This window comes from Panthera onca, chromosome B4 (assembly GCF_046562875.1).
Source record: "Panthera onca isolate mPanOnc1 chromosome B4, mPanOnc1 haplotype 2, whole genome shotgun sequence".
Lineage (NCBI taxonomy): Eukaryota > Metazoa > Chordata > Mammalia > Carnivora > Felidae > Panthera > Panthera onca.
This window is the reverse complement of record NC_138345.1, coordinates 56917157-56942580: the sequence shown is the minus strand read 5'-3', so window position 1 is coordinate 56942580 and position 25424 is coordinate 56917157. Positions and strand designations below refer to the sequence as shown.

Sequence of the window (25424 nt, the reverse complement as noted above, 5' to 3'; positions counted from 1 at the left end):
TCATTAATTATCCCCTTTCATAGATTTGGAAACTGAGGTTTGGAGAGTTAAGGTAACTTGCCAAAGGTTGTATAGTTAATAAATGACAGAGCCTGGATTTGAACTCAAACTTCTTGACTCCTGACTCTGGTTTGCTTAACCAGTGCTTTCTACTGCTTTGCTGACATCATGTTATACTGCATGGAGGATCACGGTTTATTTCACATATCACTGAATATGTAGTCAGTTCCCAATTATAAATGATGTTAGCAAACACTTAGCTTATTAATTTTACTGGGGGTCTGCTCTTTGTAAGAAACTGTGTCCATTGCTCGCCATTTCCTAAACAGATCACTATTTGAAGAATTCCTCACATTTCATTTCTTCCTCCAGACTCAGAGTGAATAGGCATTTAGTCAAGTTTATTAACAACTATTGTAAGGTTGCTCTGGAGGCTTCTTAGGAAAATGATAGATGAATTATTATATGCAATTAGTGGCTGGTTACAATAAATGTGGTTTTTTTTCTTTATTTCTTAAAATAGTATTATATAATTTACAATTCTAGTGTTAAAGAAAGTGTTTTGACATGTAACCTAATTTTTATTTAGAAACATGTTATGGTTGACCTTTGAGCCCTCAGGGAAGAGATCATCAAATGTCTTAAAATGTATTTGCTAGATTGTTTAAACACAAGTAAGACACAGCACAGAAATAATCCTCAGGAAGATAATGAGACTGTCACAGCACAAAATGTTCTTTGTTTTTACAGGTTCTATTAGTTAATGTATTAGAATACTCTAAATGCCACTTTTGCTTATTAAGTGGTTTTGAGAGCACATGAAAACATACAGTTTATTCTTGAATGCAGCATTTCTGAGATTCTTAGTAAGTGTGATTCTGAAGGAGTTTTTAAAAAGCAACCATTAGAAACTTCTGCCCGTGTAACATCTACTCTCAGATGAAGATACTTTCCAAAACTGTTTTTCCTATCTGTACAGTCTCTTACTGAGTCAGAAAATTTGCCCTTAAATTTCTGTTTCACTCACTGGAATTAAATTAGATGGCATATATGATATTGGTTTAAAAAACAACAAAGGAAACCTACTATTATTATGTTATTTTTATATTATAAATCATATTAAACTATTAATAAATTCAAACCACATTTTAGTACATTTCTTAAAACCATCCATTTCCACAATGCAATTTTGACATAAATCTCAGATTTTCCAGGAAATCAGCAAACAGAAGCTTGTTTCAACATGTGCCAAAATGACTGTTAAAAAACTAAGTCAACATCATTTCCCTCCAACATATATTGGCCATTCTTACCCTCCACCCCATCACTTCCCCCCCCCCACCGCGATATGTTACCATTCAGCTCTCTTCTGAAACCCATTAAATTCCATCATTTTTGTGATGCATTGTGACCACTGCAGGTTTTAGTCATCTCCCCCTTTGCCTCTCTAACTCTTAGTTTTTTTTCCTCTACCAGTAGTTTTCAGGCTTACTGAGTATCGGTCTCCCCTGGAAACCTTGTTAAATCACATAGTTGGGCTTCACCCTCTGAGTTTCTGATTCAGAAAGTCTGGGGTAAGTCCCGAGAAAAATGTATAAAGTACCCTCAGGTGATGCCAGTCATATTGGTTGAGCAGACCACCATCTGAGAACCGTATCTATACAAATTACCTGTCTTGTATTATTTAGCCCCATGTGAATGCATTTTAAGATAAAATGTGCTTTTAAATGTTTATTTAGTTTTCTGATCAATAATTAAATATGAGCCTAAGCTAACATTTCATCTCCGTGCTTGGCAAAAAAAGAAAAACCAAGTTAGACTTTTGTTGAATTTCCATCCTATTGCACAGGGAAGGAATCTTTAAAAGATTCGATATTTTTAGACTTTGAAGAAACATCAAACAGCTTTCACTTCTTCTGTTTGCACTGTCCAAAACACATAAAAAATTTTGAAATATGGACTAGATCCTATATTTGAAATATAATGGAGCCATTTTTATAAAATAATAATCTTTCACTTAAACTTGATGAGGTCTGTCACTATTTAAAATATTAGATCAGCCCCAGGAGTGGGTTGTGTCTGTATTACAGAGACAGATGAACTTCTAAGGTTTCTGTAATATTCTTTAAAAATTAGAACTAATCAGTATATGGAATGTAGAACTTTCTCCATGGATTATAGAGCAAAAAGATGTAGTACATATTTTAGTATTTTAGAATTTCTCCCTATTTTTAAAATTGTGAAGATTTAATGATTTTTAAGGACTGAGAGTACTAATTTTCAGGGAATTTCAATATCTCATAAGATGTTGAAATAATAAATATAAGTAGCCCTTAAAAACTGACTTTGGATTCTTCCAAGACTAGCATCGTATGGTCAGAAACCCCTAGGGAACTTAAAAAAAGAAGCATATGTATCACTTGTTGGTCACTAGATAGATTTATGAACTATTCATCTAATATCTGGAATCTCGATTGGTCTATGTTATACTGATTCAAACTTTAAGAATTGTTGATCTTATAAAACTTGGTAAAGTTTGTTTTTCAAATTCAGTAATTTTACAAAAGTATTATTGGTGGCTTTTTCTAGTATAGAAAGGTGACAAGTCCTGATGAGGTCTGTGTCTAGGTAACTATGAAAATAGGCCCAAACAAAAGTGTTTCTGTCAGGTTTTATTCTGTGAACCACTGGACTTAAATACACATCAGGCAGCTTTTTTTTTTTTTTTTTTTTTTTTTTTTGTAAAGCAAAAGTTTAGAAAAGATTTTAAATTGGATAGCTTTAACACCAGTAGTAATCACAAGTATAACAGACACCCTTCAGAGATCTTACTATAAGTGCTTACTTTTGTTTTATAGGTCTCAGGAACTGACCATATCCTGTTCCCAGAATACTGAATTTGATCATGTTCACCAAAGAAAGACTCTTAGTGTTCTCTGTTGAGCTTTTTTAAGTGTTGGTTTTTGCCTCAGTGTATCCTTCATTATGTTTACATTCTGTCTTCAGGAAAATTCATAGTTGAAACTGAACTAGTATGCTTTTTAAAACTGGAAATATTCATTTATAAAAGTTAGCAATTTGTTCTGCCTTCCATTTTGAATTCACGTGCATGTTATCCCAAGGTGATCGCTGAGTTAAGAAGCCCAAGATTGCCATTAGTAATGCATTCTTTTCTTCGAGGTGTTTATTATTCTTTAAAGTATAATTAAAATACTAATTTCCTTCTAGATGCTTATCTTAGGAACAGTAAAAGTTTCATTTATTAGCATATATATCTTTAGCTAAATTTATCTGAATAAAATATCAATGAAATCTATAGTTTGAGGCTCTTTTTTGCAAGTATTAACTGGTCACGTTAAAATCATCTAATTATATGTATTGATGAGTTTAGAGTATGATTCTGGGAAGATACACATTTAGGTCAAAGCTTCTTGTCCTGAAATCTGTGATTTACAAGAGTTTCTAGGGGATTTTATGGAGACAATTCACATTTGGAACTATGAAAGTAGAAAATTAACTCTCTAACACTGTATGTGTAATTGTGTGTGCAATTGCATGAGTGTGTGTCTGCCTGTTTGCATGTGCATGTGTGTTTGGGAGAGCATCTCCAGCTATCATCAAGAGATCTATAACCCGAAAGGATAATCAATTCAGGGCATCATTAAGAACTTTAATGAAAAACTACCATAACCAATAAAGCTTTAAAATTAATTGCATATTTACACAATAATCAGATACTGTTTTCTAGTACTAGAGTGAATGTGGCATCTCCCAACTTGACAGAGCAGGTGCGATTAGTGCAATTTAGTTTCAAAATAGACATTTGTGATAACATATCTTTTCACCTGTTTTTAAAAGAATTTAAGGAATGACCAAATAATGTAGCTTTTTAAATTGAGATATAATTGACAAAATATTTTATTCATTTTAGGTGCACAATGTAATGATTCAATATTTACGTATTATGTGCAATGATGACAATAAGTCTCGTTAACATCCATCACTACACATAACCATTTTTTTCTTGTGATGAGAATGGTCTAGATCTACTTTCTTAGCAGGTTTCAAATACACAAACAATATTATTAGCTGCAATCACCATGCTGCACATGACACCCCCAGGACTTAATTTATTTTATAACTGAACATTTGTACTTTTGCCCACCTTTACCCATTTAACCTAAGTAATACGGCTTTGAAGAAATTTTTCAAATTTTGTTTTGCCTTGCCCTGTTGATATTTACAAAAACAGCACATTACCAGAAAAACATGACCATGTTAAAGCTTGTTCATACTTTCTCTAGGTCTCTGTAGTTCATTTTATGCTACCTCTATGAAATACCAAAAATCATGAACTTGCACTAATGAGAATCTAGTTAAAGATAGTCGAAACTTTCTGTGCTGTGTTTTTTTTTCCTAAATTAAAAACTTTGTTGTACTAGAAAGGATGCTAGTGATGCCCATACATATTAAGGAGCACCTGGCTGACTCAGTGAGCAGAGTGTGTGACTGGTTTATATATACAATGGAATACTACTTAACAATGAGAAAGAATGAAATCTGGCCGTTTGCAGCAACATGGATGGAACTGGAGGGTATTGTGCTAAGTGAAATAAGTCAGGAAGAGAAAGATACCATAAGTTTTTATTCATATGTGGATCTTGAGAAACTTAACAGAAGACCATGGGGGAGGGGAAGGGGAAAAAAAGTTACAGAGAGGGAGGGAGGCAAGCCGTAAGAGACTTAAATACTGAGAGCAAACTGAAGGTTGATGGGGGATAAGGGAGAGGGGAAAGTGGGTGATGGGCATTGAGGAGGGCACCTGTTGGGATGAGCACTGGGTATTGTATGGAAAACAACTTGACAATCAGTTATATTTAATATTAAAAAAAATTCATTCTTTTTAATGGCTCGGTAATATTCCATTGTGTCTGTATACCACATTTTTATCCATTCATTGGCCAATGGGCATTTGGGTTCTTTCCGTAATTTGGCTATTGCTGATAATGCTCCTATAAACATCAGGGTGCATGTGCCTCTTTGAATCTGTATTTTTGTATCCTTTGGGTAAATACCTAGTAGTGTAGTTGCTGGGTCGTAAGATGTTGCTAACTTTTTGCAGAGTCTCCATGCTATTTTCCAGAGTGGCTGCACTCAGTTTAAGAATGCATTTTTTAAAAATTTATTTAAATAAAGATAGATACAGTAAGCATATCCCTTCCTTTGTCTCATGGTTGCAACAGTGACAAAGGAGGCAGGATTAGGTAAAGCGTGTTCAAGTGTAACAAAGATTATCAACTTTGTTCTAAAAGTTTAGAACCCTCTTTTATCATTAGACTTTAGAAATCCTGCCTCGCAGTTCTGAGAGCTCTACTGCAAAATATTGAAGCTTGCCTTTAGCACTCACAAAAATTTGCTGAAATATATATTGCTGGTCTGGACCATGAACACTTCTGTTAGTAGACTCTGGATGTTCGCCTGCCAGCAAAGTGAAGAGGAAAATGCAGTCATTACTTTAGGTACAGTAAATGTAATCCCAGGGAGGAAATGGACAATTATAGGACTTTCTTGACTGAAGAGTGCCAGCACTCTTTATCAAGCTATTCACCATGCAAATGAACAGTGGAGTCCCACCCTACAATATCTGGTAACCACATAAAACTGTTAAAGGGATTAACAGTGCTAGAGGCTGAAATGTAATCAGACAGGTGAAATAGCCAGATGAGAAGATATTTGTTCATGAGCTAGCCTTGATAATTAACTTTTAATACTGTTGTAGTAACTGAGTTTAGAATACTTGTGAAATGATGGTAACCTCTTTAAATATGCCCTGCTTTGCAAGGTGTAAAAAATTAGAGACATGCAAAATGGGATGTTATTTTGTTTTACTTTAGTTTGGAATATTTTCTGATACCTTAATCGATGTGATTGTATATAATTTGGTTGTCTTTCCCTCTACTAAAGATTCTATAGAAAGATATTTGTAGTTTTCAATTATGGGCAATGAAGTGCAGCTGCCAAATTCTTGTTTGTTACGTTTGTCATCACATAATGTGATATATCATATCATATAATGTGTATAGAATAGAAATGTTCAAAGTGAGGCTAATATTGGGGTTATTCTGCTTTGACCCTGGAAATAAATGAGAAGAAAGATCTGTGGAAAATGAATACAGAGATTTTGCTATATTCTGATTTGATGATGAAACTGAACTAATGTGTGTTATGGACCATTCATAAAAACATTCCTTAGTTTACTGAATGGATTTGTGATTGCTTTTGTCAGGTGTGTGTGTGTGTGTGTGTGTGTGTGTGTGTGTGTGTGTGTTTATGGATTTGCTTGTATTTATGTGTGAGTTTTAAATAAATAATTCTAGAAGTGTACCTTCACTTAGCCCGAAGGGGCTTGTAATTATTACATTGTGCATATTGATTTCCAAATCCAAGTACATTATAAGCTAAGATTCATATATGAAAGTATTATCTATGGAATATTCATTTAAGACATAGTAATGTTTTCTGCATATTCTGTAATGTTTATAAGAAATAGAAACCATTTTGGGTGTAGAATTATAATTTTGAAGATTCTGTTTGCACACATTTCTTACTTTTACTTTCTCCACATTGCCTAGTCTCCCTCAACACACTGATGCTTACACCGTAGCTAATGCCTTGTATTATTATCCTTTAACAAAAAGTCATATGAACATACTATGATTATATTTGTATTGACATCTCTATTTTAATCTGCTTTTAGAAGTTAAAATGACAAATATTTTAGTATATTTTTTAACTAGTCAAATATGTTAGAATTAACCTTAAAAACATTAGATATCAAATCAGTGTGATTTGTCACTGTTCTGGGATCAAGGGATCCTATTAACATGTCTTACAGAAGAAATGTATAAACAAGAATATAATCTATTATTCTGAATATTTGATGTGTGTACATTCAAATATATTTCTATTTTTTTTATTTTTATTTTAGAAAGAGAAACAGAGAGTGGGGAGGAGGCAGAGAGAGAGAGAGAGAGAGAAAGAGAGAGAGAGAATCTCAAGCAGGCTCAGTGCTCAGCACAGATTCCAATGTGGGGCTCAATCCCATGACCCAGAGATCATGACCTGAGCTGCAGTCAAGAGTCTGGACACTTAACTGACTGAGCCACCCAGATGCCTTTCAAATATGTTTTAATGGAAACTTTTAATACTCTAGAATTAAGAACTGTACTTAGAGAGAGACTAACTTCCTCAAAGATCTTAGGATACAAGTTTTTTAAGAAATCTGCTTTGTGGGAAGTTAAAGGATTATGGAAGTAAGAGATTATAAAAGGGAAACCTTTAAGTATGAAAATTAATTTTTCTTTATCATTTCAATAACACTCCTCTTGCACATGTATGAAAAATCAATTTAGTACCTTTATACAAAATATACCACAAATATTAGGTAGATGGCTACAGTTGGATAAGAAATTATGGGGAAAATAAGGATAAAAAGAACATCAAATATGTTTTCAAATTTTAGAATTATAGAATAAATTCTTTTCATACACATACACAAATATGAACAGGGAAAGATTGCAAGAACCTTTCTTTTGTAGGACATGTGAGGCTTACAGTGCAAAATAGAGAAGAATATTGACAGAAACAATGCTTGCAGTAACAAATAGAATTGGAAACATCTTTGGCATAGGCAGAAATAAACTTTCAGTATTCCTATCTGATGTCAAAATAACCTGTGTGGCTGATGCTTTCTCAAAAGCATGAGAGGGAGGTGGAGAACTAAAAAAGGACCCTACTTTAATTAGGAGCACCATCAAGAAGAGGCAGATATTTAAAATGAAATTTGAAGTGCATGATGTTACTTATTTAAATATTGCAATATCATGAGGATGTTTAGGACAGATGACTTGTGCATTTGATGTTCATAGGAAAATCTAAGACTTTCAAAGCAGGAAAATACATGTAATCAATACAGGCTTTGTGTAAGGCTTTTTTTCCCATTTGTTTTCAGTCTTAAGGCAGAGAATCTCCATATTTTTATTTCTTCTGTGAATTGATCTTTGACTCACACTGTATGAGCCTGTAAAGTTAATGCATTCTTTTTTTTAAAATTTCTTTCTTTCTTTTAGTCTTGCAGAATGAAGTTTTGCTTTTTCATGCTTTAGCTAAATAAGCCACCTAACCAATTAAAAAACAAATAAAGCTTCCAGAATTAAAATTTTTTTCCTTTGCTTTCTCTTTCAGGAAGTTGATGGCAATAAAGTTATGTCTTCATTTGCCCCACACAACTCATCTACCTCACCTCAGAAAGCAGAAGAAGGTGGGAGGCAGAGTGGTGAGTCCTTGTCGAGCACGGCCCTGGGAACTCCCGAACGGCGCAAAGGCAGCTTAGCTGACGTTGTTGACACCTTGAAGCAGAGGAAAATGGAAGAGCTCATCAAAAATGAGCCAGAAGGTAAAGGTTAGCAGAGAAAGCAAAGTTGCTGCCATCTCCTGATTTTAAGAGTTGGGTTTTAACTTCTAGTTCTGTTTGTTTTTTTTTTTTTTAACTTATACTCAAAGTTAAATTATACGAAATGGAAACCTAATGCTATGAAGATGGATAGATATTTTTTCCAGAAATATTTCAGTTTGTCCCAGTGTTTTAAATCATTAATTTCTGTTATGATGTCTTCCTTACTTTCACACATGGGTAAATTGTGGTTTAGTAAAACTTAAAGATTCAAGAATAGAATGTGAGAGCGGAGCCCGGAATAGGCACCGCCTACAACCCCAAATATCTGCAGGCTGGTTTGTTCATCTCCAGTTTTTGTCCCCAAGGCCATTTCACAACTTTATTAAATTTTATAATCTTTATTCATGAATGCATCTTATATTACCTTAGTTCAGTCTGTTCCAAGATTAATATGGTTTAGGCCTATTGTATATTTTAAAATCATTGATTATTCTCTGTTAGCTATGCTGAAGTTCCCATTTTGTTCAGCTTCCATGATGCCTTTCTTTTAAGATTTCATCTTCTAAATCTCTTTAATAGTTACTGGTAGTAGCCAATGGGTGATATGCACATGAAGTAAAATTCAAGCAAACAAACAAATAGAACAACCGATGCCAATTACACAGTTTATGTATAACTGATAGTCACCCTTTATGTTCTAGATGTTCACTAACTCCTATTTAAACCTGTATTCTTCCTAAGCACGGATGCCACATTGCACACAAGAGCATGCCTTCTACTTAAGAGTCAGATGGAAATTTAAAACAAACAAAAAATAGTGACATAAAAAGACATATTTTACACCAAAAATATACTGCATTTATACTCTGTAACACTGAGTTGGGCTCATTTCTAGTCTGTTGTTAGGACACTGGCAAATTATGAGTATATATGGCACAAAATGTATGTTAACCAGTATATTTGGGAGTCATATGGTAATTAAATATTTCTGGGTTCCTACCAGATGCATAGCTGGGACATGGATTTTAGTTATAATTTATGTAATTCACATGATCTTACAGTTGGAAAGAGTTTTAGAGATAATCTAGTCAGCCAAAGACTTTTGGCTTTCATCCATGTGGAGATAAAAATGGGGTTTTGAGGAAGACCTAGACAATTTTTTTAATGTGATGGAATTTTTCTTGATATTAAAAATACTATCTTCTTATTTAAGAAGTGTTTAAAAACACATAAAAATTAAAAGGAACATAAAAATTGCTTACATTAGTAGCTTTCTGATATAACAACTCTTATCCTTATGATGCATTTCTCTTTAATCTTTAGTTTCACATGTTCTGTTCGTTTTGCACAATCAATTTTATGCTTTTAAAATTATTTTGTATCTTTTAGGTTGTGATACATTATCATTAACTAGAGTCCACAATTTCTTCGTATTTTATTAGTTTTCACCAGTATGCTTTATCTGTTCTAGGATGTCATCAAGGATAACATGTTACATTCATTTGTCATGTCTCCCTGGGTTCCCTTTGGCAGTGACAGTTTCTCAGACTGTTTTTGTTTTTGATAACCTTGAAAGTTTTGAGGAATACTGTGCAGGTAGAATGTAGAATATCCCTCTATTCAAAGTGTCTGGTGGTTTTCTCTTGATTGAACTAGGGTTATATGTTTGGGGAGGAAGGTCATAAGGTAAAGTACCATTTTTGTCACATAATATCAAAGGTACTTACTCTCTATTTGATTTATGAATTTGATGTTGACCTTGATCACCTGGCTGATAAACAGTGTTTGTCGGGTGTTTCCACTATAAAGCTACCCTTCCTGCCCCCTTTCCATACCCTAGTCTTTGGAAGAGAGATGCTGTGTGCAACCCACATTTAAAGAGTAGGGAGTTGTGTTCCCCCTCTTTAGAGTACAGTAATAATTAATTTGGAATTCTTCTGCATGAGAGATTTATCTTTTCTTCATCATTTATTCATTCAATCATTTATTTATCTAAGTATGGACAGCATGGATATTTTATACTTGCACTTATAATCCAATTCTACTTTATTTTGTTGCTCAACTTGTTTCAGCTTTGGCCATTGGAAACTCTTTCTATTGACCGCTGTGTCACGTTGACATATCACGGTGATTGTGGGTAGTTTTTTTTTTTTTTTTTTTTCTTGAGCACGTCTTGACTTTCTGGAACTGTAAGGTGCTGCAGACTCATTTGGGTATTACATGCCCTGGTTCTGGAATCAGCCATTTCTCAAAGAAGCCCTGGTTTCTTTTATTGGAGAATGGTATTAGAAAGCCAGATCTGGACACAAAGTGTGTTCCTTGCTACCAAGGTGTCCTTGCCTTTAGGGCCTTTTATCTGACAGAACAAAGAAATATATGTGTGCGTGCTAACCTTTATACATACATATCTATAAATATTTCTATGTCTAACTGTCTATATATTAGGCGAAACAGAGTTCTTACTAATGTGTGCAACTGTAATCCATTTCCACATGGATCATTCCAGCCTTATTCCTTGTTGATGCTTCCATTCCCATCCCAACTGTGAGTAACCCAGAACCTACCATGCACCGTCCATTTGCTTATTGTTCAACTCCCGTATATATGTATAACAGTATCAGAATTTTTAACTGATACTGCCATGGGAAACATTCTTATAAATAGAGTATAGTACTTGTGTGCAATTCCTTTGCCTTTAGTTTTACAGATTCCATTCATTTCAAAAATTACTTAGGTAATCTTTCCTCTATCTCATTCAGTGAGGTTTTTCCAAGCATTTTTAATACAATTAAATTCTTTCTGTGGTTTTTCCTGGTATCTCTCAAATTTTTAAATTACCTTGTAGAATCTTCTTACATCAAGGTTCAATCTTTGTATTGTACATTTCTGACATGTTTTGACAAATGTATTTTGTCACTTGTCCACCATTATAGTATCATTCAGAACAGTTTGATAACCTTAAAAATCCCCTATGCTTTATTTATTCCTTCCTCCCTCTCTCCCCAGAATTCTAGGCAATCTCTGATCTTTCCACTATCTCTGTAGTTTTGCCTTTTCTAGACTGCCGTACAATTGGAATCATACAGTATGTATCTTTCAAACTGGCTTCCTTCACATATCAATGTGCATTTAAGTTTCCGTCATATCTGTTCATGGCTCATTTCTTTTTAGCCCTGAATAAAATTCCATTGTATGAATGTACCACAGTTTGTTTATCTATTCACCTATCAATGGACATCTTAGTTTCCAGTTTTTGGTTGTTAAGAGTAAAGCTTCTATAAGTATTTATGTGAAGGTTTTTGTGTGGATATAAGTTTTCAGCTCAACTAGGTAAACACCTAGGAATGTGATTGTTGAAATGTATGGTAAGATTATGCTTAGCTTTTATAAGAAACTGCCAAACCATCTTTCAAAGTGGTTGTGAGACTCTGCATTCCCAGCAGCAACGGATGTAAGTTCTTGTTGCTCCATACCCCACCAGCATTTGATATTGTCAGTTCTTTGGATTTTATCCATTCAGATTGGTTTGTGGTGGCATCTCATCATTTTCATTTGTAGTTTCATGATGACATATGATGTGGAGCATCTTTTCATATGTGTATTTGCCATCCGTATATCTTCTTTGTGTATGTTTACATCTTTTGCTAGTTTATTAATTGAGGTGTTTTTTTTTTAATTGTTCAGTTTAAAGAATTCTTTGTGTATTTTGGATACAAGTCCTATATCAGGTATCTGTTTTGCAAATATTTGATTCCCGGTTGTAGCTAGCTTCTTTTTTTTTCTTTTAACATTTTCTTTTGTAGAGCAAAAGTTTTTAATTTTCATCAAGTTGAACTTACCTCTTGTCTTGCAAGGATCATACTTTTGATGCTATAGCTAAATGTATGTTGCCTAACCTAATGTCATTTAAATTTTCTCCTCTGTTATTTTCTACAAGTTATGTAGTTTTGCATTTTACAATTTAGTTCTATGATCTGCTTTGAGTTACTTTTTGTAAAAGGTTTAAGTTCTCTGTCTAGTTTGTGTTTTTGCATGTAGATGTCCAGTTGTTCTAGCTCCATTTGTTGAAGAGAATATCATATCTCCACAGAATTTCCTTAGTTCCGTCACCAAAGTTAAGTTGAATGTATTTGTGTGGGTTTACTTCTGCCCTCTATAGTCTGTTCCATTGATCAATTTGTCTATTCTTTTGCCAATACCTTGCTGTCTTAATAACTATGACTTCAAAGTTGAGAAGTGTCAGTCCTCCAACTTTGTTCTTTTACTTCAGTACTGTGTTAGTTATTCTGGGTCTTTTGCCTTTCCCTGTAGACTTTAGAATTGGTCTTGCCATCTACAGAATTACTTCCTGGGAAGTTGGAAGAATTGGTATTTTAACAGTGTTCAATCTTTCTATCCATGAATACAAAAATATTTCTCTACTGATTAAGATTTTCTTTGATTTATTTTCAGTTTCATAGTTTTCTGCATATAGATCTTTTACATATTTTGTTACACTTATACACAGTATTTTCATGATGTATTTTTATTTATTTGTTTAACATTTATTTTTAAGGGAGAGAGAGACAGAGACAGAGACAGAGTGTGAGCAGGGGAGGGGCAGAGAGAGAGGGAGACATGGAATCTGAAGCAGGCTCCAGGCTCTGAGCTGTCAGCACAGAGCCAGACATGGGGCTCAAACTCACAAATAGTGAGATCATGGCCTGAGTTGAAGTTGGATGCTTGACGAGTTGAGCCATCCAGGTGCCTCTATATTGTATGTTTAATTTCAAATTCTAACTGTTCATTGCTGGTATAAAGGGAAGCAATTGGATCTTGAATATTAACCTTGTATCCTGTGACCTTGCTTTACTTAGTTATTATCTCCAGGAGTTTTGTTTATTCTTTAAAGTTTCCATATAGACAATAATGTTATCTGTGAATGAAGACAGTTGTATTTCTTCCTTCCCAGCATGTATACTTTCTATATCATTTTCTTGTCTTACTGCATTAGCTGGCTTCCAGTACAGTGTTGAATAAGAGTGGTAAAATGGGACATCTTGCCTTGTTCTTGGTTGTAAGGAGAAGGCTTCTAGGTATCATTAAATATATTAGCTGTGGTTTTATGTAGATATTCTTTATCAAGTTGAGGGAATTCCCTTCTTCTTCTAGTTTGCTGAGAGTTGTTACCATGAATGGTTATTAAAACTTGTCAATTTTTTTTCATCTATTTAGATGATTTATTTTTTAAGGTTTTATTTAAGTTCCAGTTAATTGAAAAAAAAATTCCAGTTAGTTGACATATAGTGTAATATTACTTTCAGTTGTACAATATAGCGATTCAACACTTCTATACAACATTGGGTGCTGATCACAAATGTGCTCCTTTTTTTATGTTTATTAATTTTTGAGAGAGAGAGATTGGGGGAGGGGCAGAGAGAGAGGGAGACACAGGATATGAAGCAGGCTCCCGGCTCTGAGCTGTCAGCCCAGAGCCTGACACCAGGCAGGAACTCACGAGCCTGTGAGATCATGACCTGAACCAAAGTCTGTTGCTTAATCCACTGAGCCACCCCCGTATCCCTTATCACAAGTGTACTCCTTAATCCCCATCACCTATTTCACCCACCCACCCCCACACTGGTCTCCCCTCTGGTAACCATCAGTTTGTTCTCTATAGTTAAGAGTCTGTTTCTTGGTTTGCTTTTCTCTCTTTTTTCCCCTTTACTCATTTGTTTTGTTTCTTAAATTCCACATATGAATGAGATCATATGGCATTTGTCTCTCTCTGATGGACTTATTTTGCTCAGCATAATACACTCTAGCTTTTTAGCATGTTCATGTGATGTGATTTTTGAATGTTGAACCAACCTTGCAAACTTGGAGTAAATTCCACTTAGTTGTGGTTTATAATATCTATATTAATGGATTCAATTTGTCGATACTTCATTAGGATTTTTTCATCTATGTTCATGAGTCATATTGGTCTAGAGTTGCTGTTACTGTTTTTTTTTTAATGTTTTTGTCTGATTTTTCTAGCAAGATAATGCTGGATTCATAGAATGAGTTGGGAAGTGTTTCCCTCCCATGTCAATTTTTAATTTTTCTTTAAGATACGTTTGTGGCCCAGGTGTAAGGTCTAGGAAGAACTACCAGGGCAGTGCTATATATTGGATTACAAAGTATTTTTGTGGGAGGAGAGTGTACTTGAGATGATGTTGTCCCTGGAAATTTGGTATATGACCTTGGTATTTCTCCAGGGTGTCATGTTGGCTTCTAAGTAGTTGCATAGACCCTTATTTTGGAGGTAAATGACAGGCCAGATCCAAGTGAGTAATTCCCCAAAGGAAAGAAGACCCTAGACAGTGCCTCCCAATTTGCTTAGCAGGTAACATTTTGAGGCATTGGGACTTAAGAGAAAAGTATATTATTTAGTAACAGCTACACAAGCAAAAGAGCAGAGATAGAGCATCCACAGCAGCAGGAGCTGATGTGAGGAAACATCACTATTACATGTGGACATTATAGTGTTTTCATTATTGTATTTTCCACAATTGTTTTGCAGTTTTCCTCATACAGGTATATTAAAAGCTCAGCTCAAGATAATACTATGAAGGCATTGAGAAATGCAGAGATTGTCTTTATGGAAGTAGTAATATAAATTGACCATGGCAAACATGTAAAAGCCTGAATTCAAGAAAGATACTTTACGTATGAACAAGACCGCTACGATGCATTTCTGTTTACATATAGAAGATTCCTAGTTCGTGTTTCCGGTACACAGAAATGTAAATGCTCTCACTTTTATTGATAAGGAAATTTGCCCTGACAGGAATGTTTGTTTAATAACTGCAGCGATTGAGAGATATGTCAAGCAGCAATTTATGTATTCAATAGAGTGATGTTCTTAATCACCTAGAAAAATATTATAGAAAGGCAGAAAATCATATCATAGGAAAGGAATAGAATGTCAACAAATGTTTATTTAACTGAAAAGGGAAAAAAATGGGGAAATATATCCAGCGAGATGTGTAAAAGTCCCAACAGTAAATAGAAAGTTACATCGGCTTTAAATACTCTATTAATCATAAGTTATGGTTGGACACAAGAGTGGATACCAAGACGTGATATTATCTAAGCATTAGGAAGACACTGTGTGTGTGTGTGTGTGTGTGTGTGTGTGTGTGTGTGTATATATATATATATGTATATGTATATGTATATATAGTACAAATGATCATAGTTCTGTGATGTGCCGTAGCATCAAAAGAATAAAATGGGAATAAATGTAACAAAAGAACTGCAAAACTCATACTCAAAAACTACAAAACATTGTAATAGCTTTGTGATGAGAGCAGCAATATGGGGGTGAGGGGACCGGAGATAGGGTGAATGAAACTAAATGTTAAGCTCGCAAATATATGCCACGGAAAAATCCTTTCTTCCCCCAAGCTATTTTTTCCATTGTTTTTCAAAGGCCATTAAAATGAACAGCAGGTTGTGATGAAAATTTCATTAAGCCCCAGCTAAATCATTATGAGGGTGCCATATTCATGCCTTTGCTTCCTCTCATTGAGGGGGGAAAGCAGATTTCAGTAGAAAGTCTTTATTATTTCCGACCTTATCCCTGCCAACAGCAAACTAACAAAAATTCAGAAGTTAGAAGAGAATGGTGTGTCATACAAAAGGAGGCCACTGAGGTGACATGGTTAGAAAGAAAATTAGATTTGCTTATGAGTTGAAGGAAAAATGGCTCTTTTATTCCAGCTACGTTAGTTTTTCAACCAATTAAGATATTTTAAAAGTTATAAATAGGAGAAAATGTATTAATGTGTTTTTGTTTGTATCTTTTTCCTCCATCAGAATTTTTGCCTGTCATTATTCACAAAACTCTGGCATGAGAGACTTCCTTGTCTAGTGTCTCTTAACTGACATGGAGTACCAAACTTCATGGAAAATTCACAGCTCAAAACATCTGGCCTATGTAATATAGTTGCATTATACTTGGTAGTCACTAAGCTCTATCAGTTAGTCTTTAACTATTAGAGGCTAAGGGTAACAATGAATGAGGTTGAATATTATAATATGGGACATAATATCTGCATCAAAACTGATTAAATAATGATGTATTGGTGGGGGAAAATGTAACATGTGTTAAGTCCATATAATGTGTTAACTGTAGTGTTTCAGAATTTGTATGAAACCCTTTATTTGATCTTTATATGGTTTTTTTATATATGGTTATATGGTTATAAGGTTTTATATATCAACCTTATAACCAAGGCTGCTATGTATAGTTGTCCCATTTTCAGGAAGTGCCACTCGTGTGAAGTAAATATTCATATTATCTCCATTTTCAGATGAGAAAACATGATTAAATATGTCACTGTGCGACTAAGTGTCAGGGGCATTATTCAAACTGAAGTCAACCTAAACTATAATCCATGCTGTTAACCACTAGTTAAAGTGTTTCGTCTGATTAGGAATTTTGCCAGTAATAGTTTAATGTTACTCTTTAGCCCGTGTGTGCCTAAATTCCTTTGAAATATTAGATAATAAAGTATTACTTAATAATTTTCTGCTAAAGTAAGTTTCTAATGCCTCAGTGGTGATCAAATCTCCAGAAAGTTTTAATTGAAAATCAGCTCAGTTTAAACTGTTTTGAGTTTAAAGTACTAAAGCAAAAATGCCTTGGAGAGTATCTTAATAAAAATTTGTTTTAGTTTTCATTATGTCTGGGAGCAAAATAGTTGTGGAATAATAGAAATTCAGAATTTGAATAAAATGTAGACACATTTTAGGACTCTATCTTCATTTGTGAGAGATAGAGACAGAGACAGAGGACAGAGACTGACTGAGGCAGAGATATGCCTGAGATCACACAGCAAGTCAGTGTTAAAGCCAAATGAGAATCCAGTCCACATTTTACAGGTTCAGTTTCCTGTCTTGTTCAGTTACAACATACATTCTGACATTCTTTATTCTCTTTTTCTTGGTCTTTTAGAAATAATGTCACTACCATTGTATTGAAGAGTATTTCACTGTTTATTAAATTTGATTGAATCTAAGGCAACCAGATATCTTAATTTACCTAATAAAGCCAAGATCGTATAGGTTTCCCCAAATGTCCTGAGCTCTCAAGTTCTCAAGCTGATTTTCATTCAAACTTTGGGTCGTTAACAGTGCAGATGAGAATAACTTTTACCTTGAGGAGAACTTTAAATACCATACTTGAAATAGAATTCTTTTACATACAAAGATTATGGCAGGCTGCTTCTTTTCATTTTTCTATATTAACATCAATGCTATGTTAAACATCTCTTTGCCACGGCCATTTCAGCTTGTAGGCAAATTTGCATCTCTTCCTTCTAGAAACGCAAGAAGCAAAACTTACCTTTTCTTCATTCCCATCACCTCTGTGTGTTCCTCCTCATCTCTCCAAGTTCAGTTGCTAGAATGAGTTATTTGTACTCACTGCTTTAACTTTGTCATCATTTCTTTTAGTGTTTATTTATTTTTGAGAGAGACAAGAGCACAAGTGGGGGAGGAGCAGAAAGAGCCAGAGGATCCATCGTGGCTCCTTGCTGATAGCAGTGAGCCCGATGTGGGGCTCAGTCCCAAGAACAAGGAGATCATGACCCAAGCTGAAGTCAGACACTCAACTGACAGCCACGCAGGTGCCCCTAACTTTGTCATCTTTTTAAAGTACTATTATTTGCCTCCATTGTTACCCTAACTCCACTGTAATATAATTGTCCATATATTTGTCAGTTTCTTCCCCTATGTTAAACTCCTTAAATGTGAGGGTAGTGCATGTAGTAAATATTCAAAATATTTGTTGAAAGGATGTTTATACCTCCTCAACTCAATGGGGCCATTGGTGTCTTGGGGATGGGAGATGAAACACTTTAACAAAGATCTGATTCTTCTGCCAGATATTATGTGAGCTATCTCATTTAATCCTCAAAAACTCTCAGGTTAACATTATTTTGTATCTTAGAAATGAAAAACAGAGGCTTAGTAACTTGCTTATGTTCTTATTATACAGAGAAACTAGAATCGGAACAAAGTTACTGTCCTCCACCAAACTACTTGGCATTGAACATAAGACCATATATAATCTGACTCAACCCCTTTTCTCCCTTAACCTTACTTTTCACTGTTTTCTGAGGTGCAAGTTTTGTGCTATCTTATCAAACTGCTTTTGGTTCTTTCAGTACTGTATTTTTAATACTACTGTACTTTTTCATATGTGGTTTCTTCTGCCTGAAATGCCATTCCTTGTCTTATCTACCCAGTGAATTTTTATTCACCTTTTAAGACTCCACACCTTCTCTGAACACCTTTGTCAGGATTTGGCTTAGGCTACCCTATTGGCACTAGCTCACTTCTGTTAGTTCTTATTATTTCATTATCACTATTGTTTATTTACCTCCTGTCTTCTATAATAGTATGTGAATGAAGAGTCCTTAGTTTGATTACCTGTGCCTGTCTGTTTCTTAATGGGCATGACACATAAAAGGTGATTGTTTACCTTAACTGTGTGTGACAGTCAAACCACTAATTGACATTTTGCGGCCTTTGCTAACTAACACTACCCTGAAATTGGACTAGGTTTCATTTGTCTTTTTGGTCTGGTTTTAACATTCTCTTTTCTTTGTATCCTACTCAAACTCTGCCTTGACCTCCTTATTTGTCTCATCGTCCTGTCTTCTCCAAACTTCTTCTCCCCATATGTGTACCTCTATCATTATTTAATCTTTGAAGTCAGTACTTTCAGGTTTTTTTTCTGTGACTTGGAAGTGAAAACTTTGTCCTAGGTCAGAAAACTAGGTATTATAAGATCCAGGATACAAAACTAAGATACACGTATAATGAAAACTTTACATTCACATTAATGTTTTAAATGACTCCAACATTTCACATTTCTCGAAGGAAATATGTTGGCATTGTCTATGGATTAGTGGTTGTAGACAATAATTCTCCCCCACTGCTGTAGGCAAAGTGAGAAGTGAATTGGGTTGATCTATGAATAATTTTTCAAAATTCAGAGTTATAAGTGGGTCTTTAACAGTGTGTCAACCTCATGGAGACCAACGTCCTTTTCTAAGTGTGTAGAGTAGGCATTGCAGAGGGAGTCCTTATTTCTTATAATAGGCTCAAGATGGAGGCCTCTTAATTTTGGATCTTCTGTTCTACCACCTTCCTCCGCCCCCACTCACACACAGTTCGTGTTAGAGGGCAATGGAGACAAAAATATGACTGATTCCTTTCAATACCTTCTCTGTTCCCTCCAGTCTTCCAAGAACTCTAGCATGTTACCTCAAGGGTAGAATTTCCAAACTCAGGATTCATGAGGGATTTTTAAGTTTTAAATAAGAATCTATCTGCATAAAGCTGAGCATCTACCTTTTTATTCTTCTTCTTAATAATAATAATAGAGAGAGAGCATGTGCATAGAGTGTGACCAGGGGTAGAGGGAGACAGAGAAAATTTCAAGCAGGCTCCATGCCAACTCTGAGCCCAATGCAAGGCTTGAGCCCAAGACCCTGAGTTCATGACCTGAGCCAAAACCAAGAGTTGGATGCTCAACCGACTGAGCTACCCAGGTGCCCCTACCTTATTATTTTTATTATAGGAAACATTATATTTTCTTGCTTTTAAGTGGCTATAATAATTGTGTTAATATAATGAATATCTGCCTTCAGTTGGCAATGCTAATTGCGCTACTTTCATCAGAGGGTTGCTGAAGGAAACAAATGAGGTAATGCCCGTGAAAGTACTTTATAATTATAACTAGAACTTGGAATTGCACCACTTATTGTCATTATCGCCTCTTGGCTGGTTAGAAACATTGGTACTTTAGGCATCTGGAAACATTATCTAGTTCCCAGTGTTGCTTTCCCAGAATGCTTTTATGTACTGAAAAAATATGATTCGGACCTGCAAAATTCTGGAAATTTAGGATGTGTAGTTGACAGTAACAATAACAACAAACTCAATCGTTACAAAAGTCCTGGGAGAGGTAGTTGCTTTGATTTTTATTTTTATAAATTTCCCTAAATAAAATATGGTAGGCAATTTTCTTTTTTTTAAATTATTTTAATGTTTATTTATTTGAGAGAGAGAGAGAGAGAGAGTGCACATAGGTTGGGAAGAGAGAGAGGGAAACACAGAATCCCAAGTAGGCTCCAGGTTCCGAGCTGTCAACACAGACCCCGACGCAGAGCTCGAACCCACAAACTGTGAGATCATGACCTAAGCCAAAGTCAATCACTTAACCCACAGAGCCACCCAGGCACCCCAAATTAGGCAATTTTCTACCTTGAGAATTACTGTTCCAAAAGAAAGAAAAAAATTCTAAATTGATACAAATAAAGTTGTAAACTGTGATTGACATGGATCTAGGAGAGGCATTTTAACATTGCATTTGAGGACTTGGTATATTCTTATTTCTACAATAAATGGGAATGTGTGCTGAAGAGAAATATAAGTGAGGGCTCCCCTGGCCAAAGTTTCATAATTTTCTAAAATTTTAGCTTTCTTTTATGTGGTTCACTTATTCTTCCTTTCCTCCCCCATTATGTTTTTTTCCTTTTCATTCCTTGTGTGTGTGTGTGTGTGTGTGTGTGTGTGTGTGCGCGTGTGTGCAGTCCTCCTTTTCAGCTCCCACATATGCTTGGTTTTATTTAGCATCTTTATCTGTCAGTGTTCTTCCTTCTTAGAGTGTGACGCCCACACCTCCAAAATTGTTGTGCCGTGATGAGTGTACTCCTTGTGTGTAAGAAACTGCATTTATTTGTGAAATTTCATTTCTACTAGAACTAGACTTTGTCATTATTTACACAACTCAAACTTCTTTTTTCTGAACTTCAGAAAATCTTCACTCACAGTTTATATTACAAGACCCTAAAGGCACAGCCTACTACCAAAATCACCCAGTGTTACTTCACATGCAACAGTTCATTGCTTTTAGTACAGACTTCACAAAAGAGTTAGTTTTCTTCTTGTGAGAACTAGTCAAAAACAATGGGACAGGCTTGGAAAAGTATATGTTGTGACATACTTCAAGCCTTCACTCTGAGTCATCTGTAGACCATAGACCATCAGTATGTGAAGGGGATACTGAGGTTTTCATTCTCATTTTCTCTGCGTCTATGTCTCTGTTTCTATCAGACACAATGAGAAAGATTGTTTTCATAGGTGGAAGCACTTAAGTGGGTATCACCCTGACACCGTGCAATGTAGTGCAAATTCTCAGTGGTAAATATCAACAGAACAAAACAAAACAAAACAAAACAAAAAAAACACCGTTCATTTAAGTCCATTTGTAGCATTTGCAGAGTTGGGTTGGACAGTTTTTAAGTTTGTAACTAGCTGTTTGTGAAACAGAAAGTATATATAAGTGGTTGGTCATGAACTATCCTCCCTTAATACTTTCAAATATGTATAGATACTGTTTTTTAATGTATCATTTTGGTACATCTTTTGAAAATAATTCACTTTAGTTGATTGCACCTTCTATGATACTTTAGTTATGCATTTTTCCCCACCAGAAATAATTAGTTAATGCCCATTTAATTTTTATTATAAATATGCTGACATATAGAACCAATAGATCCTCTAAATGGGTATAATTTCCCCCTGATTTAGGACTTATTTTAGGGGTCCTAAAGTACATATTATAAATAGTATATTTTCATCTGTGGTGTGCTACAGCATTGAATGCAATTATTCTATGGAAAAGATAGGCCCCTGCTACATGATATTTGGCCTTGTGAACATCCCTACAGGCATTGCACGTTTGATGTTTGAGTTCACATTATAAATCACAATGCCTGTTCTTATAATTTAAATGTCTGCTGTTGAGCAGTCCCTTAGAAACTAAATTGAACCGTATTACATTAACAGACAAGCTGAAATATAAATTCAGAATTGCCCCCTAATTTTACCAACTTTTTAATTACTATTTCTCATAAGGAAATTATGGAGATTGACTTTCCTAAATTCAAAATTCCAAAGCATTCCATTAATTGGGCAAAGAAGAGGGCACTTTGAAATTCACTCTGGTTTTAAAATCACATTTGATGAGGTGGGAAAAATAAAAAGTGAACGGATCAGGGGGAAAGCTTAAAGATACTTTAATTGGCAGAGGTTTGAGTTGCTTTTGTTTAGTTACTCACTGTCCTTTTGACAAAGTACATGTTGAAGAGGCTTTGTAAGTGCTGTTCCACTGAAGGACAAACAAGGGTACTTTTCAATTGAGCCCTTTTAAGTTTTGTTCCTTCACACTCCCGCTGCTGTTGGAGGCTACTCCTAATGCATTGTGACTCTGTGTTCATCTGTGCAGTCTGTCACTGGAAAATGTCTCTCTTCTTGTTGAGCAAGCTAGAGTCTAACCTGCAGGCACCCTTTTCAAAGGCACCACTGTATGGAAATCGACACTCATAAAATGATGATAAAGAAAAGAGTTTATTTTTTAAAGGTCAGGACAAGAAGACACCCTCCAATGCTGCCGAGCCTCTTTCTTCAGGAAGAAGTGTTTTAACTTTAGCACAGTTAGTGGAGTTTGAAGCCTTGTAATTTTTCAACACTAAAGAGAAACTTTGTCTGCTGTCAGCTCTTTTTCAAGTGGTATCCATTGTAGCGGTTTATCTTGATAGTTTTTTATTTCATTAAGTGCTACAGGAAATTAATTTATATTTTCTTTTAAGACCTTCTGACTTGGACTGTGACGGCCCACAGATTACCTTTGGGCTCTTATTTATATAAAGTAGTAGGTCCCTGAGCTGAGATCCAGGATTGTCTGGACAAGAAATCCATTTGGCCAAGAAAACTTCTGTTCTTCTTTTTGACTAGAACTTGTACATTTGTTAGTAATATGAAAGGATGCTAAATATCATGTCCTTAATGTTCATCTTTCTGAGAACAATCTAGCCAGGATTCTTTTCTCAGGTGTCTATTTGTCTGTTAATATAACAGTTCTATTTGATTCCTGCTCATACGTGAGTTTGTCTGAGAAGACTCTGTAAACGATCACTCCAACATCTCTATGCCCAAATGCTTTTAATATTTTCTAAACCTTTCAGATAAATATGGCACCCCTATTTTTCTTGTCCTTCACTAAAACTGTCAGTTCCAGATTTTCAGTTTTAATTACATGGATCACTTTAAAAAGACCCACTGACCCAGGCTGTACATTTCAAGGTAAACATTAACGGAATGTGCCAGCCCTTCTTGTTGCTTATGTGCCACAGCTTTTGGATATACCATTTATTTAAGAGTGAAGAGCCAGCCACCTGTTTCTGAGCCCTCTTTTCCCTCACATTAAAGGTTCAGGCCCTTGCTGAATAGTAACACTCTCATCTGGGGAACAGACACAGCATTTTTCTGAAACTGATTTCTCACACTAGACTAGCTGGAGGATTTTCTGTATTTGCGCATGTATGTGTTTTTTTCACTCAGTTACCCTCAAGGCACTTGTCACGACCATGCATATTAAAATTAATCAGACCTCCTAGGCCTGTGTGGCTGTGTGTTTAACATGAAGAAGTGGATATCAAGCAAATGCCCTAATTAAATAGGCCTGCTTGGTTTTGTTCTAGTGGATGCTTGGTCTTTTTTTTTAATAGGAGTTGCTTACAGGGAAGGCACGGACAGCATTAGAGTCAGTGGAGAGCTCACTCAGAGTTTCCTGTGCCACCTGCTCCCAGAGTTCTGAGACCACAAGGACTCCCAGTGTGCCTTTCTTAACTACCCTTAATGTTGAGGAGAAGTGTGGCCAAGATGGTAAGGGAGCAGTGAGGCTAGGGCAAGCCAGAATGAGCATATGACCTGGATATTTGGATTGATTAAGAAAGTCCATCTTACGTGATGATAAACTTCAGATAGCAGATTGTGCTCAGTGCTCCTATTTTCGGATGATGAAGTTTAACAGTTAAGAGGAAGATCATATGTGAAATTTAGAATGCATGTCCTTCCTTTTATGTCTTGAAGTTGCAAACCAGCTTTTATTCCTCTATCTTTGCAATTAATTATTTCCTAGGTCATCTACATATCACATTTATGAGGCAATAAATGAATAAGTGGATAAAAAAACTATATATTTATACATTTTAACAGACAAGCTGAAATAGAAATTCAGAATTGCCCCTAATTGCCTATATATATATATATATATATATATAGATATAGATATAGATAGATAGATATATAGATATATATAGGTTGTGTGTATAGTATATAGTATAGTGTGTATATATGTATATATGTATATATATGTGTGTGTGTATATATATATATATATATATATATATATATATATATATACCCATATATATATGCACCTATATATATACAAAAAGTTCAACTCTACTATGATAGTTTTGGTAATTAGCCTATTTTCATTTATGTTAGACTTTCCCCATAGCTTTAGGGAAGACTGTCACGGGACATTTGGAAGCAAACTTTTATAAAGAGTAAGCTCAAAACACTGAAATGTCTCAGGCTGATATAACACAGTAACTCTTTTGTTTGTGTATTTAATGTCATAAATGAGGTAAACTCTAACATCATGAACACTGAGTTGGGATTTTAGTCACAATTCATGTGTATTATTTGGTCTTCTTTTTGTGTTTTAGAAAATAGAAACAGACAAATTAAGTAAGAATGTATCAAATTAATCTGATATATTATACATACACACACACACACACACACACATATATATATATATATATGTCAGATGTACACACATACATGGAGACAGAGACTAAATAAAGCATGGAGCCAACATTAGAAACAGTTTGAAAAATAAAGCAATAAAAAACTCATAAAAGTTAAAGTATTTGAAGTTATAGTTTCATAAATTTCCAAATAACCATAGCAAGTTATTGGGTAAAACATTACTCTGGCAGGACATGGTCTGTAAAATTGATTTGTTCCTTCTCAAATTGAAAGGATTGGACAACTCCAAAGATCTGTCATTTTC

At 35.0% G+C, this 25424-nt stretch overlaps 1 protein-coding gene across 18 annotated transcripts in view; it reads left to right on the top strand.

The window, feature by feature from the left end:
* Positions 1–25424, top strand: part of SOX5 (SRY-box transcription factor 5) — a 1011771-nt gene that overhangs the window by 693633 nt on the left and 292714 nt on the right. For 13 of the 18 annotated variants that reach the window (XM_060659511.3, XM_060659513.3, XM_060659529.3 and 10 more), the window contains one exon: positions 8245–8461. In XM_060659511.3, coding sequence (XP_060515494.1) covers positions 8245–8461 — 217 coding nt within the window. The remainder of the gene's footprint in view (positions 1–8244; positions 8462–25424) is intronic. The other 5 variants (XM_081796129.1, XM_060659541.3, XM_060659508.3 and 2 more) reach the window with 1 other exon arrangement.